This window comes from Rattus norvegicus, chromosome 5, assembly GCF_021556685.1.
Source record: "Rattus norvegicus strain SHRSP/BbbUtx chromosome 5, alternate assembly SHRSP_T2T, whole genome shotgun sequence".
NCBI lineage: Eukaryota > Metazoa > Chordata > Mammalia > Rodentia > Muridae > Rattus > Rattus norvegicus.
Window position 1 is genome coordinate 137,707,557 of NC_141538.1, and position 17,522 is coordinate 137,725,078.

Below are 17,522 nucleotides of genomic sequence, written 5' to 3' on the forward strand. Positions count from 1 at the left end.
ACAACCTGCCCAGTACCTTCTCTTCACATCCCCCTCCTCTCCCTGCTCCGCCGCTTCCGAGTCCTCCTCTGGGCACTCCTCATTCCCAGCTCTTGGGGTTAGTCCACTGTCCTTCAGAAACTCAGCTGCTTCCGGTGTGGGCAGAGTGTGGTCAATAACAGTGCTGTCTTTCCCAGCTTTCCAAAGTTTGTAGCGTTCCGGCTGGAACCTCCTGACAAACACGTCCATGGAGATCTTCACCATATCTTTTCTGCAGGAACACTGCCACAGGAGAGCAACAGTGAGGATGCCTGGTCAACTCCACCCCCAACCCCCATCCTCTTAAGTGTGAGTCAAGCATTTAAAATCACATTGCTGGGGCAGGGCACAAGACAAGATGATGGACGAAATATGACCAAGTACCTTTTAACATATAATAAGGACATAAGACAGCGGTGGTGGTGCACGCCTTTAATCCCAGCACTTGGGAGGCAGAGGTGGATGGATCTCTGAGTCTGAGACCAGTCTGGTCTACAGAGTGAGTTCTAGGACAGCCAGGGCTACATAGTGAGAATATTTCAAAAGAAAAAGAAAAAGAGAAAGGAAGGAAGGAAAGGAGGAAGGGTGACAAGATGGAATGCATTATATTGTAAAATACATCCCAAATTTAATAGACCAATTTTGGCTGATGCTGAAGTCCAAAAGAATAATACTGTTTTAGTTCCCAGGCTGATGATGGTTCAATGCCCTGGAGAGCCTTCAAATCCAAGCAAACAGGAAAATCAAAAGAGAGAATGCATAGCACAAGGCTCAACCAACCAAACCAAATGGGTCTATGGGAGAGACAAAATCTGCAAACACTTCCCCAACGGTGAACAGCTACCTGTCCCTGAGTAGCTACCCACCCTGGGACCAAACAGTCAAGTTTACTATTTCAGGTCAACAGTTCAGGCCCTGCTGCTTGCCTATAATAAAGCAAACCTCTAAGACTCTCACACGAGAGACGTCTGGCTAACTAGCAGTACACAAGCAATCTGAGCCATCTGAGAGGCTCAGGAAAGACAATCACAAGTTCAAGGAGAACCTGGTCTATAGAGCACGACCCTGGCTCCAACTAAAACGTTTTAAGGGGAGTTGAGGCTGGGAGTGGTAGCGCAGGACTCTGACCAGTGTTCAGGCAGAGGCAGAGGCAGGCAGATCTCTTGTGAGTTGAACAACAGCCTGGTGTACTGAGATTCTGTCTTTAAAAAAAAATGGCTGGGGCTGGAGAATGGCTCAGTGGTTAAGAGCACTGACTGCTCTTCCAGAGGTCCTGAGTTCAATTCCCAGCAACCACATGGTGGCTCACAACCATCTATAATGGAATCTGATGCCTCTTCTGGTGTGTCTGAGGATAGCTACTATATATATATATGTATGTATATGTATATGTATATGTATATGTATATGTATATGTATATGTATATATAATAAATCTTTTAAAAAATGGCTGATGGGCTGGAGAGATGCCTCAGTGGTTAAGAGTACTGACTGCTCTTCAGAGGTCCTGAGCTCACAACCATCTGTAATGGGATCTGATGCCCTCTTCTGAAAACAGCTACAGTGTACTTATATAGAATAAATAAATTTTTTTTAAAAATGGCTGAGAATCTAACTTAATGGTAAATACTTAAACATGCAAAATACCCTAGAATCAATCCTTATTCCCAGTTAGCAACACACACACACACACACACACACGTGTGCTTGTGTGAGTACTTTTCTCCCTTCAGCTAACCAAGTTAACCAGGTCCTGGTATGCAGTGGTTGCAAATGGCAGCCTCTTTGAAAGTGTTTCCTATATGGGTTGCCCTAGAGGACCTTGAGAGGATAGTCATGTTTTTAGCTCAATGTTGTGCCTAAAGTAGGCTCTCGATATGTACACGTGATACCTTTGTAAAGCCCCAGGGCAAACTGGTCACATCACACATTAGCCAGAACAACAGTTAAAAAAAAAAAATGTTCTGACCAGAATGCCCTCAATCAGACACTTCTGCCTGTCATGATATTACAGAAGAAATCACATAGGCTTACCAGTACAGCCTGCTTGCCATATTCAATCCACCGACGGGTAGCAAAATTGGTAGACTCTGCACAGTTGAAGCCATGGTTGAAACCAGCATGGTACCCATATGGAAAAGTGATCATAAACTCCCCGGCTTCTTGGGTCACCTGAAGAAGAGCAGATTTGAAGCAGCTGCCACACTGGCAGAGGCCTAGCATAGAACTGGGCTCCTGAGTGTTTCTTTCTACCACTTAGGCAATCAACCAAGGGTAAGTCAAAACTGCCAGGCCTTGAACATATCACAGGTATGCTAAGAGACTAATTAACCAATCCTCCAAGTTAATCCTGTGCGCCCTCAGCACCAGGAGGACACATTAGCCACCTGCTGTTATCAAACTCCACCCTAGAGACAAGAACAATAGACTAGGAAACTCTGCGGAACAAAGACTGGAGGGGTGCTTCTGCATAAGCCCAGGGTCTTTGGTGGGACCACAGCCAGCTCACCTTGTCAAAGGGAATGCCATACTTCTTCAGCATTAATGGGGAGATCAGGGTCATCTTGTGGCGGAGAAAAGCCTCACAGCTTTGAGCACTTCCTGGGAAAAAGCCTGTTTGAAAGGATGGTAGGGCTGAGTTAATGAGGCTTTGCCCACGCTCTATGGTACTGGGATTAATTCCCATCTGCAGATCTCAGGGGTGATCACTGAAGGACAGTCACCAAAGTGATGCTAAAAGGGGACAGGGAGACAGCTTAACGGTTAAGAGCATTCCACTTCCTGCTCTTACAGAGGACCTGAGTTTGGTTCCTAGCACCTATGGTGGGCAGCTCAGAACCACCTATGGTTCCAGTTCCAAGGAATCAAACATCCTCTTCTGGCCTCCTCAGATGGTACTCACAAACACAGACAGACACTGGAGCGTGTAAATTAAAATCATAAATAAAAAAAAACTTTCTTGGGGGGTGGGAATTGTCACTGTATACCTAGGGTTAGCCTGGAACTATGACAATCAAGACTCAAAGATGAGGGGTTGGGGATTTAGCGATTTAGCTCAGTGGTAGAGCGCTTGCCTAGGAAGCGCAAGGCCCTGGGTTGGGTCCCCAGCTCCGGAAAAAGGAAAAAAAAAAAAACTCAAAGATGAGCCTGTCTCTTCTGAGATTAAATGCATGAGCTACCTAGCCTGGAGAAAGGAGGGAAGGAAGGAAGGAAGGAAGGAAGGAAGGAAGGAAGGGAGGGAGGGAGGGAGGGAGGGAGGGAGGGAGGGAGGGAGGGAGGGGTGCTCACGCTGCTCCAGCTGCAATGTCTGCTCCTCTGGTGAGCCTCCAGCTCGCCCAGGTGGATTCTTACCTGGATAATCAGACTGTGGCAGCACTAAGCTGCCCCTGTTCTTACAGAACTGAGAACTACTTATTATCTTCTCCAGTCCGTGAAGACTGAGCCTGTACCCTCAGCCTTCTGAAGGTGACACAAATCTACATTTGATCTACCCAGAATCTCTTCAGACACAGCAGAAGAGGCCATCGGATCCCATTACAGATGGTTGTGAGCCACCATGTGGCTGCTGGGAATTGAACTCAGGACCTCTGGAAGAGCAGTCAGTGCTCTTAATCGCTGAGCCATCTCTACAGCCCCAGAATCTCTTCAAATAGGAAAGACTCTCTAGAGGCACAAACCTACCATACCAAAGTCCACTTAAAGGAACACACACACACACACACACACACACACACACACACGCACACATGCTACAGTAATTCAATCTGGCTTTCACATTTGGAATTTGGGAGCAGAATCTAACCAAGTCTCTCCCTAGTTGAGGGTTGGAGAGATGTGGGCAGAGCGAATAGGAAGAGGAATAAACCCTTTCACAGACAGAATAGGAAAGGCACAGGCTGGGCCTGCTCCACGAAGGGATGGGATCCGGCAGCTGAGCTCACAGCTCACCGAACCTGCTGCCTGTGAACAGTCAGAAGTCATTTGACAACAGAATGAACACCTCAGAACAGGGAGCTGGATGGGGAGAAGGCTGACCCTGGACCTGGGGGGGATTCAGTACCTTTGGCGAGCCGCTCCAGGCGTTTCCCATGCTCAGGTGGAACAGAGTACCTGCAATCACACAAGAGCGTCAGACACCAGCAGAGGACGAGGAGAAGGGGCGAGGGACTTCTCTCCCTCATGAACACCTGAAAGAAAAAGATCCTGAGGGTTCCCAGTTCTAAGACACGGCAAACGCCTGAGGTTTGGGTACACCAAATACCCCAACCTGACTGTTACACACCACACACATGTACTGACATGTGCGATCACTGTGTGCAAAGCTGGAACTCCGTTGGGGCGGCAGGCCTCACTATACAACCCCATCTTGCCAGGTACTCAGTCTGAAGATGAAGACCAGACTGGTCTCAGATTCAGAGATCTGCCAGCCTCTGCCTCCCTGGCTGGACTTACAGCTGTATTTCCTACGATCACCTGGAGCAAAGTGAACCTAGGAAGGAAGGCTGAGACAGGAGGATGAAGGATTCAAGGCCAGCTTGAGCAATATAGAAGGACGGGACACTGAAAAGCAAGCTTTGGAAATAAAATACTTTAAGAAGAGGACAGTAGAGCTTACACCGCAGTACGGATGCTCACACGGCACGACATTTACCGAGTGAGAACTTACAGAACAGAGTCTCTCCTCCCTAAGGCGCTCCTACAATACTGTTTCCTGACGGGGCGGGGCGTCGCATCACTGGGAAGGTTTTCACCAAAGCTCCTGAGGCTGGGAAAGGCCTGGAGGAGCGGCTGGAGGAGTGGGAAACTCGGCAGCTAGGCACTGGACACCTTGACACTGGCCCCACACTCATGAGCCCATTTCTCTACCACACAAGCCACACTGATTACCCAATAGATTAATTACCCCTCCACGGACTCCACGAGCAGCGGTGTCTGCTGCTCTTTGTGGAAAAACAAAGGAAATGAAGACACGGGGACTGTTTAAACCGTCCCCAAAACTGCTGAACCTTAAGTTTAGTTACCTCATTTTAACCTTTGTGCCTTACACTGAAGGCTATCTCAACTCAGCATGGTGGAACACGGATGTGGCCCTGGCACCAGAGAGGCAGCACTGGCCCAGGACTGTGTCCTTCTGCACACACTGGTGGACTTCTAAGGACATGTGTCTGACAATCCAAGAGCCCTGCACATACAGTTCAAACCTGGGAGGTGTTCCCCTCACGCCCCCTCCCATGTCTGCCACCATCCCACCCAGCTCTGTCCTTCCCCTTCACAGGTCTCACCCTAGTCTTCATCCTCTAGAGGCTTCTCTAACCTCCAGCCCACCCATGTGTCCTGCCTGGGTGAACCATCCTTCACTGCTCTGCCAGTGTTCCACTTCCTGACCAGCCTCCCACCTGCGGGTCGAGTGCCTTACTGCTGTCACAGACAGAGAGCATCCACTAAAAGCCTGTCAGACACAGGCCAGTCAGAGATGATACACAGTGCCCCCTAACAGCACGGAAAGCAGGAACATGTTCGGCATAGCCTCATTTGCTGCTCACCAAATCACCTTTCCACGAAGCAAAGAAATCTCCCTACTATCTGAAAAGCAGATTTAGAAAACTTAGCCTTTAAGAAATCCCCAGGAACAGGGAGTGGTAGACCATGCCTCAGATCCCAGCCCTCGGGACGCAGAAGCAGGTGCATCATCTGCTGGAGTCTGAGGCCCAGACACTTTACTGGGCTACAGTAAAGTGAGTTCCAGAAGAGCCAGACAGACAAACCTTGTCGCGAAAAACAAAAGAGAAAAGAAAAGGGAATGTCAGGCCTCCTGAGAAGAGGGAATTAGACAGCAGTCGCCGCCCTAGAGAACAGTCCCATGACTGAGGGACTCCACTACCACAGGAAGCAAGGTTCCATACGCAGTGTAGAGCCCTCTGCTCTCTGAGCCCCACTACTCAGCCGTGCGTGGAGGCATGTACCCATTTGTTCCAGAGTTTGGGAAGCTGAGAAGCAGAAGCCTCTCAAGTTTAAGGCCAAGTTGGGCTACAGGTTCAAGACCCCGTCTCACACAACAAAGAACAACAACAAAAAAACTTGCTACTCAAAGGCATTCTGGGCTCCAAGAACACTTCAAAAGTTGACTCAAGGCAGAATGCCAGCTCCTCCTCAAACCCAGAATCGGCACTTCCCATGCACAGGAAAAGTCAGGAGCCCTGTGCCGGCGGAGTGTGGTGCTAAGTGCAGGCTGACTTTACCAAGACTTTGGCTCTCCAAAGTGCAGGTAGTTGATGCTGTACAGATCCATGTCTTCCGTGTGCCAGGCAAAGGACGTCTTCCACATGCCAAAGTACAGGTAGGGGGTGTTCACGCCCTCGATGGTGATCCCACTCTCCTTCTCCACCAGGTCCAGGATGGTCTTCAGCCGGCCGATGTTCCACTCATCAACGTGCTGTGAAGAAAAGAGCAACCCAGGGGACATATGTAAACACAGCAGCCCCCGGTAAGCTGTCACAGCGTCCAAAACAAAGTGGCCTGTCACAGAAGCACACACCTTCGGTCCCCGCATTCAGGAGTCAGAGGCAGGGGGATCTGTGAGTTCAATACTAGTCTGGTCTACATAAACGTTACAGGCAGCCAGGTCTACACTATGAGACCCTGTCTCAACAAAGGAAAGAAAGGATGAGAGATGATGGATGGACAGACAGATAGATGGAAGGTATGCAGGCAAAATTAGAAAATAAAAAAAGTTGAAAAAATATGAAGAAAAATTTAACAATACTAAAAAGAAAGGGCTAGCAAAATGGTGTAGTGGGTAAAGGCACCGGCCATCAAGACTGAGGTCAATGCTCAGAACCCACGCGGTGGAGAGGGACCACTCACGAGTCATCCTGACCACACCACATCCTTTCCCTAAGTTCCAGTGGTCGTCTAGGGCTCTCTGTAAGCAGGTCCCCAAGTGTGGCACCCTGCCTTTCCACCTCCATCTGGTACTTACAGCCGACACCTTCTGTCACCTCCACCCTCCGCCCACTTGTGCACCAACCTTCCATGAGGACCTTTTCCCACACCACCCTGCTACCCATCCTCCACGAGTGACTCCCCACCTCTGAGCTGACGTCTACAACCTCACTATTCACTTTTTAAACTCTTGCCTTTCAATAACTGATACCACTATTAAAGCCGATCTGACATAAGCCCTGAAAAGCCTTATGCGTTTCTTCAGTCACCCGAAGTCAGGCCCAAATATTCCCCCTTCTACCACCATAGTGAGACACTTTGTTAGCTCAGAAAAGCACAAGATCCCAAGTCAGTAAAAGCGGCTAAAAAAGCTCCCGTTACAGAGCCCACCGGAGAGCTCTGAAATCTGAACAAGCGTCTCCTAAGTCCCCAACCTTCCATTTGATTAGTCAGAGAGCCGCTCCCTTTCCCTCTCCCCCTCCCAGTGCCTCACTTTCTGAGATCTATGCCACCCTCTCGGGAGCTCATCATCCACCACCCACATGCTACGGGCGCAGCAGCCCTGAAAAGGACACCACGGCACCCAGTTCACGTGCAACATACAAATTCCAGTCACAAGCAGAGAACTGCCAGCAAGGAACCGAGAACGGCGGATCGGCAGGAGAACATCTGCTGTTCATCTGCCCATTCACCAAACAGCTTTTCAAGTGCCTACTGTGTACCGGGCACACACTGCAGCATTTTCAGTGGTCTCACCTGTTCATAGAGAGTACCATTCACATCTGCTCCATAGATGGGAGGATTGAATGTGAGGTTTTTCCAGTATTTACGCTCAAGTTCTTCAAATTCACTATACCGTGGAGTACAGTACCTTTCAAGTATAAAACAACGACATTAGCCATTTATCAGATGTGGTGGTTCCTGAGTGACCCCCATAAACCCATGTTTGAATACTTGGTCCCAGGCGGTAAAACTGGGAAGGATTAGAAAGAGTCGTCTTATTGGAGGAGCTGTGTCCCTGGGGGAAAGCTTTCAGGTTTCAAAAGCCTCTGGCCGTCGTCCCCAGTGTTCTCTGTCCCATTTGGGATGAGTGCTCAGCTGTTCCCGCTACCATGCCTCCACTGCGCTACCACCGGCTCGGCTCTCACCCGCTGAAACCGTGAGCCCAATTAAAGGCTTCTTTTGTAAGTTGCCTTGGTCACGGTGCTTTATCACAGCAACAGAAGAATACGTTTACTAGGCATTGTGAACCAGGTAAGATACAAGCCACTATTCCAGGGGCAACAGAACATTTCAAAACAACAAGACACAAGGCTGGGAAGGTGGCTTGCCTGGTAAGAGCGCTAGCCTAGCACGCACAAAGCTCTGGGGTTCAAGCCAGACATGGCAGAACATGCCTGCAACGCCAGGACTTGGGAAGCAGAGACACAGAACTGGGGCAAGGTCATCTGCTACATGAGACGCTGTCTCAAAAAAACAAAAGGAGGTCTAGAGAGACGGCTCAGCCGTTAAGAACATGGACTGCTCCTGGGCAGGACCTGACTCTGATTCCCAGCACCCGTATTGGCAGCTCATACCTACTTGTAATTCTTAGTTCCAAATCTAAGGACCCTGGCCTCAGCAGCTTTCTAGGACCTGTGTGTCTATCTAACCTCAGACACACACTAACTAAAAATAAAATACACCTTTAAAAAGACAACTGCAGGGCTGGAGAGATGGCTCAGTGGTTAAGAGCACCGACTGCTCTTCCAGAGGTCCTGAGTTCAAATCCCAGCAACCACATGGTGGCTCACAACCATCCGTAATGGGATCTGATGTCCCCTTCTGGTGTTTCTGAAGACAGCTACAGTGTACTCATATACAAAATAAAAAAAAAAAAAAAAAAAAAAAAAAAAGACAACTGCAGGGGCTGGGGATCTAGCTCAGTGGTAGAGCGCTTACCTAGGAAGCGCGAGGCCCTGGGTTCGGTCCCCAGCTCCGAAAAAAAGAACCAAAAAAAAAAAAAAAAAAAAGACAACTGCAGGAGGGGGAAGGGGCCTGACCATGGCTTAATGAAAAAAGTTCTTAATTTGCAACCTAAGAATGCCCAGACTCTACACAGGCAGGAGAAACTGACTCCATAGTGTGGTCCTCTGGCCACCAGACATGGGCTGTGGCACATGCAATGCCCCCTCCCCAGTTTGTTTGTTTTTTTAATTCCTCCCGGGCTGGAGAGATAAGTAGTTACAAGCAGTGTAGTTAAGTAGTTAAGAATAGTTTAGAGCTGCTCTTCCTGTGATTCCCAGCACCTACAGAGGGGCTCACAAGGCTTCAACTCTAGCTCCAGGGGATCTGACGCCCTCTTGTGGCCATGGTGGGTACTTTGAGCACCTACTATACCAGCAGGCAAACACCCACACACATAAAAATAAACAATGTAAAACTTTAAAAAGTATTCACTTTGAACCTCTCACTTTAAAGAGTGTTTCCCCTTCACTTTTCTTTAATAAATCTGTATCTGTACTGCTTTATAAACAGTAGCAATCTTGGCCTTCCAAGCCCCAGTAGAGTCTCCCTGGCACACTCAAGTCAGGTTAGACAGACTCACCATGGGAGTCAAAGCCAGCCTGGGTTACCTGGGTCACAGTGAACTTCAGACAGATCTAATACACAGTTTCTCCCTCTGGAGGCCTGGAACGGGAAGCCTGGGGAAGGTCACAGGCATGGATATGAACCTACTCTCCCTTTAGGAACGTGGTACCCTCCTCTCTCTCTGGAGAGGTTGCTGCACCCCGCAGGTCTTGGAGTGTTGTAGGAGGCCAAGGCCTCCGGGATGTAAGGAGGAGAGGCCATGGAGGAGAAACAGCACCATTACTCACAGCAAGGACACTGCTCCAAGCAGCTCGCTTGTCAATGCTGCATTCCCAGCATCCTCTCAGAGTCACACTGAACAGATAATTAGTGGGTGAAAACAGTATTTGAGGAAAAATACTTAGCAACAATAGAAGCTAGGGGCCAAAAAGCTTTTTCTGTATCAGGGCGCTGGGTGGAAATGGAGCCCATTTTAGTAAAGGCTTGCATGAGGCCGTACACACACACACACACACACACACACACACACACACACACACACACACACACACACAAGTAGTTAAGTAATATTCACAAAAGTATACCAGGGTGAATGGGGCTAATCTGTGCGATTTAACATAAAAGTGAGCTGGGCCAGCGGTGACACACACCTTTAAACCCAACACTAGGGAGGCAGAATCAAGTGGATCTCAGTGAGTTCCAAGACAGCCAGGACTACACAGAGAAACCCTGTCTCAAAACAAACAAACAAAAAGGGAAGAAAACTAACACGTGCTCACAAGCAGAGAAGACAGGAGGCTGGAGACACGGCTCAACAATTAAGGGCACTGGCTACTCTCCTAGAGGAAGGACCTGGATCAGATTCCCAGCACCCACATGGTGGCTCACACTGCCTGTGGATCAAGTCCCAAGCGTTCTGATGTCCTCTTCTGGTCTCCGCAGGCACCAGCTATGCACGTAGTGCATATACATACCTCAGATAACGAAAGTTTTCTCAAAAAGACAAATGACAGAGGATGAAGCCCTGGGAGGCCCCATGTGGAAAAGCAAGCAGACAAGCTTGGCGCACGGCACGGCTGAGAGCAGCCAGGAAGGACGGCTCAGACTCTCATCCAGAGCACCGCACACTTCACCAGACATTTCACTCACGGGCCAGCACTGCAGGTGTTTTAAGAGTTATGAACACACCCGGTAAGATCTCGATTACTATAACGAGAAGAAACAAGAGAAGGCAGAAGACACTGGGGAGGGAAGGTGACAGTAAAGTACACTGAGCATGCCCAAGGGCTTGTCATGGAGGTGCCGCTCCAACTGCCAGGCTAAGACCAGAATGTGTGACCCAGCAGGACTCAGGAACAAAGTGGGAAGTGGGGAGACTCAGAGAGAATGCGTAAGAGAGCAGAGCGCAAAGCACGGAACAAGAATCCCTCGTCCACAGTGGTGTGGACGAGATGAGCTGAGTCTTAAGACCAGCAAAGAACAGAATGGCTGCAAACCACAGAGCAAGCAGAGACCCTGGGAAAAGAACAAGGCAAGATGGCGTGGGGAGGGCTGGCAAACAGTCACCAGCGTGGTGACTACCCATTCACATCCCGAGCGCCCCGATAGCAGTGAGACAGTGCTAGCTGCGCTAGGGCAGACAGAAGGGGAATGGAAATGAGCAGAAACGCTTACCGACGAGCAGGCGGGATTGATATATCCCCAAGCGGCTCCTTTTGCCTCACCTCCAACTTTCTCTTCTGCGACTATGCAATTTTCCATAGTCAGAAATGCACCAGGCTGCTGGGGCTGGAGCTGTAGACTATGTGTCTATACAGGAGGCCTTGGGTACCATCACACCAACAAATATTTTAATTTAAAAAAAAATAAAATGAGAAAAAAACGAACACAAAGCCTTACTGCATCTGAGGCAGAGACGGCTCGGCTCTAAGAGGGCTGACTGACCTTGCTGAGGGCTTCAGTTCAGTGCCCAGCACCCACATGGGTCACCCACAACTGCCCAATTCTCCAGCACCCCCGGATGTGTCTGACACCCCTCCCCGCCTAGAGGGTACCTACATGCTAGCATGGATACAGACACAATACAAAAACACGGTCACTGTTTTAAGACAGGTGAGACACATAGTTCAGACTGACCTGAACTTGCTATATAGACCAGGGTGACCTCAAACTCAGAGCTCTTCCTGTGTCTGTCCCGTTGTTAAAGGTGTGTGTTACTATGCTGGCAAAATAAAATAAACCTTTGAAAGAAAACTACTGGTACTTGAGAAATGAATGGGTCAGTGGTTTAAGAGCATCTGTTCTCGCAGAGGGCCTGGGGCAAATTCCCAGCACCTCAACAGAAACTCACTACTACCTGTAACTCCAGTCCCAGGGGATCCAACATCCTCTGACCTCCACATGCACAAGGCAAGCACATGGTGGACAGACAGACGTGCAGACGGAACACCTACACACTAAAATAAAAATTAAGAAAAAAAATAACTGCCAGTGATGAGAAAACAGCAGGATCACTTTATATAAGAGCAAGAGCTGGCTGGGGTTGGAGAGATGGCTCAGTGATTAAGAGCACTGACTGCTCTTCCAGAGGACCACGGTTCAAATTCCAGTAACCACAGGGCAGCTCACAACTATGTGTAACTCCAGGATACAACATCCTCACACAGGCACTTTCAAACAAATAATAAATAAATAAATTAATTAATAATAATAATAAAACATTTAGAAGAAGGAGAAGGAGAAGGAGGAGGAGGAGAAAGAGAAGAAGTAGTAGCAGTAGCAGTAGCAGTAGCAGTAGTAGTAGTAGTAGTAGTAAGGCTAGCAAGAAGCTTTGGTGGGTAAAAGTAACTACCTCGGGGCTGGGGATTTAGCTCAGTGGTAGAGCGCTTACCTAGGAAGCGCAAGGCCCTGGGTTCGGTCCCCAGCTCCGAAAAAAAGAACCAAAAAAAAAAAAAAAAAGTAACTACCTCTAAGTCTGATGACCTGAGTTTGATCCCTGGGACCCTTACGGCAGAGAGAAGTGACTCCCAGAGCTGTTTTTTCAATTTCCACAAGGGCCAAGGCATGCATGCTCACTTACTCCCACAGTGAATGAATGAATGAATGAATGAATGAATGAATGAATGAATGAATGAATGTTTGAAAAAAGAGCACGGATAGGTTTAGCCTGTTAATTCCAGCACTGGCCGAAGGGTCAGGACGTCATCCTTGGCTATAAATGAACCACAGGCTAGCCCAGGATACTATAAGAGCCTGTTTTGAAAAAGACAAAGATGGGAACGGCATACACCTTAATCCCAGAACTCAGGAGGCAGAAACAGGCCTGGTTATACAGAATGTTCTAAGCCAAAGTTACACAGAGAAACCTTGTCTCGAAAAACCAAAATAATTAAATGAATTAAAATAAATGAATCAAATATTTAAAACACAATGCAAAGAAGTTTAGACTGTGGCATAACGCTGAGGAGAAAGCCTTCCATACAAAGAGCAGAAGTGGGAAAGGACGCCTGACTGTCAGCCTTCTTCAGTAAGACATCGGCACCCTTGGACAACTACGAGGAAGCAGTCCCAGGGCCAGAGACGGCTCGTGACAAGCATGACGATCTGAGGGAACTCATTTCTGAAAGCTGTCCTCTGACTGCTACATGTATGTGTGGCACGCATACGCCTGCACATACTTAGATATAAATGAAATAATGTCTGGAAGTGGTGGCGCACACCTCTAATCCCAGTGCTCAGAAGTACTGGCACGAGGGTCCCTTCGAGGTCAACACTGGTTTGTATATCCAGTTCCAGGCTAGCCAGAGCTACCTGTGAAACAAAATTAAAGTGCAAAAACTTTTTAAAAGAGGCAATTCTAGGCCAAGATGTTAAGATGGGGTGTGTGTGTGTGTGTGTGTGTGTGTGTGTGTGTATTTCTACTTGCTGAGCCTGTAAGTGTTGCGCTTGGAGGATGAGGGTGGCCTAGGCTCCACAGCCAAACCGTGTCTCAAAGCCAAAGCAGAATGAAATGAAATCCCCCCAAAGCGTCTCCACGCACTTGTCACTATTGGCGATCTTGCGGAACTCACGAACAGTCATGGCTTTCTTCTGTATATTGTACTGAGTGAAGAGGCCGGACTGGCCAGTCACCAGCTGCTGGATGGGTGCAGGGATGACCAGATCGTCGATGTCATCATAGGAGGTTCGAGGCTTCCATTCTTTGGGAGGAACAACCTACAAGGAACAGAGGCGATGGAGGCAAATGAGAAACTGGCCAGCCAGAATTCCACAAGTGTGCAGGCCGCCATCCAGACAAGCCACCCATTTTTCCAGAAAGTAACTGATTTACTTACATTCCCCCAAACCCAGGAAGTCAAAGCGAACACTGACCACCCTATAACCTCAGTGACCTGAGAAAAACAGGACTTGTAAACCTAGGCGCCCGCCTTATCCGACTGGAGAGCTGGTTCTTGAACAGCCCAGGCCTCTTTCGAAAACAAAGCAACAGAAGCAGATGTGCTGGCCTACACCCATCACCCTAGTACTCCGGGCTATCTCCTATTTGAGACCAACATGACTACCTCGTCCACTCTAAACAAGCCTAGGCTACCAGAAAACAGTAATTATCATGACCTTTATAAAAGAAAATAACAGCTATGCACCATAAAAATCCAAACAGCTTTTACATAAAATCTAATAAGTTTATCAATTTATACCCCCTGCCATGTGTTAAAAAGCTATACTATGGGCCCTTCAGGGCCTACTATTTGAACGAGCCATTTCCACTCGAGTCAAGACAGCTAAGAGGAGCCTCAGAGAAGACACCAAGGTTTAAGACAAGTCCTCAGCTTTGGAATTGAGGGCTAGGAAAACAGCTCAGAGTCGGGCATGGTGGCCACACCTTTAACTCCAGCACTTGGTGGCAGAGGCAGGTGAATCTCTCAGGCCAGCCTGGTCTACAGAGCAAATTCCAGGACAGTCAGAGCTACACAGAGAAACCTTGTCTCTAAAAACCAAAACAAAAAAGCCAAAAAGGTAAACAATTCAGAGGTATAGAGTGTTAGATCTGAATCTTCCGTCAGATGATAAAATGAAAACCAAAAGTGAACACAGGGAATTCAAACCTGAAACTGAACTTCTCCCCCAGGCTCAGAGGAAGTCTTCCATACCACTCCCAAAAAGGTTCTTTTAAAATTGTAATCACCCTACCGTGGGGGGCTCAGACAACCTTTAGGGTGACTGAATATAGGAAAGGTCGATTTGACTAGGGGTGGGGAAGTTGGTCCTACTTCAGTGCACAGGGAGAAAAGACATACAAACCAAAAACCAATTTCAAACTACAGAGACGAGAAGTCCTTATGTGGGCTGGAAGTCTGAGGGAAACCGAATTCTATCGATGCAGGGGTTCTGAACTGAGAGAGGCAGGTGTTGGGAACTCGGGTCGGGTGGCAGGGAAGGCTGTGAAACACCGAGCCCCAAGTCAGGCCGTAGACAACGGCTCTGCATTTCCCTTCCCTGTCCCACCTGCACACCCTCACCTTAGCAAGGATCAGCTACACCCTGACTCTCAGGATAACTCAGTTCTTTCTGGTCTTCACTCAGGGGAAAACACACACACACACACACACACACACACACACACACCCCTAATTTCCAATTGCGAAGACCAGAAACATTCACTTAATGGCCACTGCAGCAGGTTCACACCCCTGCTCCCTACCTTGGCTAGCCCAGCCCTACCTTGGCTAGCACAGTCCTACCTTGGCTAGCCCAGCCCGATGAGCTCCTTGGGATTCAATGTAGGCAATGTATCGGCTGAAGTTTCGAAACTCTTCCATGGTGGGGTAAAACGTCATGATCCGAGCGCTGGGGTTCAAAGTTTCCGATTCAGAAGCCATTTTGTTCTTCTTTTTTGAGGCTGATTTGCTCAGATAAAACCCTGAAGTGTTAAGAGAACAAAAGTAAATGAACAGTAAATAACATCTAGGATGCTTATTTAAAGGGACTTGAATGTATGAGTAAAATCCCTTCTGTTTAAAAAGAACCTGAGGAAACCAGAAGGTGACCAGAAGCCTGTGATCCCAACACCAGGCAGAAAAAGGGCAGGATCTAGAGTTAGGAAGCCAACCTCTACAACAAGTGCAGCTGGTCAAGGAAAAGGAAATGTGGCGGTGGTATACTCCTTCCAGCCCAGTACTCAGGAGCCAGAGGCAGGCCAGCCTGGTCTACAGAGTGAATTCTAGGACAGCAAGAGCTACACAGAGAAACCATGTTTCAGAAAACCAAACCAAACAAACAAAAACCTGATGGCCAAAACTGTCTATAACTATCTATATCCAGACCTCACTCAATAAGACATTGTGTTAGCAAAAAGAAAAAGAAAAAAAGCCCAGGTAAACAAAGCTATCATCATTTAGTTATTGGACCTATATAAAATACATCTGATCTATTTACCTTTAAATTTTACCCTGGCTGCTTTAAGTTAGTTACTCCCCTATTTATGTAGCCCTGGCTGTCCTGGAACTCCCTATGTAGACCAGGCTTGACCGAACCTACCTCTGCCTCCCAAGTGCTGGGATTAACAGTGTGTGTCACCAGTGAGCAGCAGTAATCCCTTCGTTAAACTACGACTGCATCTAAAAAGCTTCCTCTGGGCTCTTTCCTAGAGCACGGCTTTACAAGACTCTATACTCCTGAAAAGTGACTTAGCTACAGAGTATAAAGCTTCAGGAGTTTCGTGTCTTAAAAGGGCATTGATATTAACAGTATGCCTGGAGTTTAGAACACTACAGTGAAACTGTTCAATCTAAATCAAAACAGTTTCGGCAGCACTCGGGGAACAACTACTCAGTCGGCTCGACTGCACTGAAACCAGGCAATGAGCTGGCAATACAGGGTAAACTTCCCAAGGGCAGAGAGGAAAATACTGTGTATTTTTGGATAAGGTCCTTGAGTAAGTGGGCAGACCCTAAGTCCAGTGTGGGCAATGCAACAGATCGCCACAACTAGAAAAAGACAATGCATGCTAAAAAGGAGCCAGTTGAGAAGCAAATCTAGTATGTCCTTTACTGGACCTCCTCACCCACAGCCTAAGAGTTCTGCTTCCTCAAAGCCACCGGCAGTCCTACTTACTATAGGAAACTGTCTACAACCGTCCCACAACCTGGCACGGGATGAGAAGCAGCATGGAGTAAAACCATGCAAGATAGCAGAATAGAAACCCTGGCATCGTAACTTTTGGGCTTCCATTCCACCCCAAGTGAGGTATTTTTGGCTAGACACTTTTCATTAACTTTGCATAACAGATATACTGTTATCCCTGCTTTACATATCAGGAACGGTATCCACAGTCCCCTCCCTAAAGCATCTTCCACCACTTTCTGCTACCTCATCCCTAATACTTAGCTGAACTAAGACCTCTGCAAGAGAATATCCAAGTGTGGAGGAACTTGAAGCCTAATTCAATTTTCCTCTAAAGGGAGATTTTCAATATATTCTACTTTTGAAATTTTTGCAAAAAATGTAACGTAAATATCGGACTGGGGCTCCTCCCCTAGGCTTCAAAGGGGGTCATAACGTTGCTTCATCCGCCTCGGGCTCTATTTATCTTTGTGTGTCCAGAACCTAGAACAATGCATGCCGCAAAGTAGGCACTCAGTAACTGCTGAAAAACTCATTTCCTCTGCTCACTTTAGAGGGTTATCCCATTACTTTAACCCTAGGGTTCCGTTCCTGCAATATATTCCCTAGGGAAAATCTGTTCTGGGGCACCTTCCCGTCCGCATTCAGCAACAAAGCAAAGAGTACGGGGATCTAAACCTTCGGCTCTAGAGTGAAAACTCTTGAATACTGGTCTGATCTCTGCTACTTTTTAACACCTTGGCTGTGTGAGTGGACTAGATGAGTTTCAGTTTCTCCACCTGCAAAATGGGGATCCCAAACCCCTGCCCTGCTGGATCGTATGATTAACTCAGATGATGCAAGCGAAACCAAGACGCTAGGCCCGGTAA

At 47.9% G+C, this 17,522-nt stretch overlaps 1 protein-coding gene across 6 annotated transcripts in view; it reads right to left on the reverse strand.

Annotated features, from left to right (window-relative positions):
• Kdm4a (lysine demethylase 4A) overlaps positions 1-17,522 on the reverse strand; it is a 46,840-nt gene that overhangs the window by 28,809 nt on the left and 509 nt on the right. For 2 of the 6 annotated variants that reach the window (NM_001436808.1, NM_001436810.1), the window contains 8 exon segments: positions 17-261; positions 2,053-2,190; positions 2,528-2,631; positions 4,079-4,128; positions 6,258-6,451; positions 7,717-7,831; positions 13,571-13,746; positions 15,273-15,451. In NM_001436808.1, coding sequence (NP_001423737.1) covers positions 17-261; positions 2,053-2,190; positions 2,528-2,631; positions 4,079-4,128; positions 6,258-6,451; positions 7,717-7,831; positions 13,571-13,746; positions 15,273-15,410 — 1,160 coding nt within the window. In that variant the 5' untranslated portion in view covers positions 15,411-15,451. 6 annotated transcript variants of the gene reach the window in all.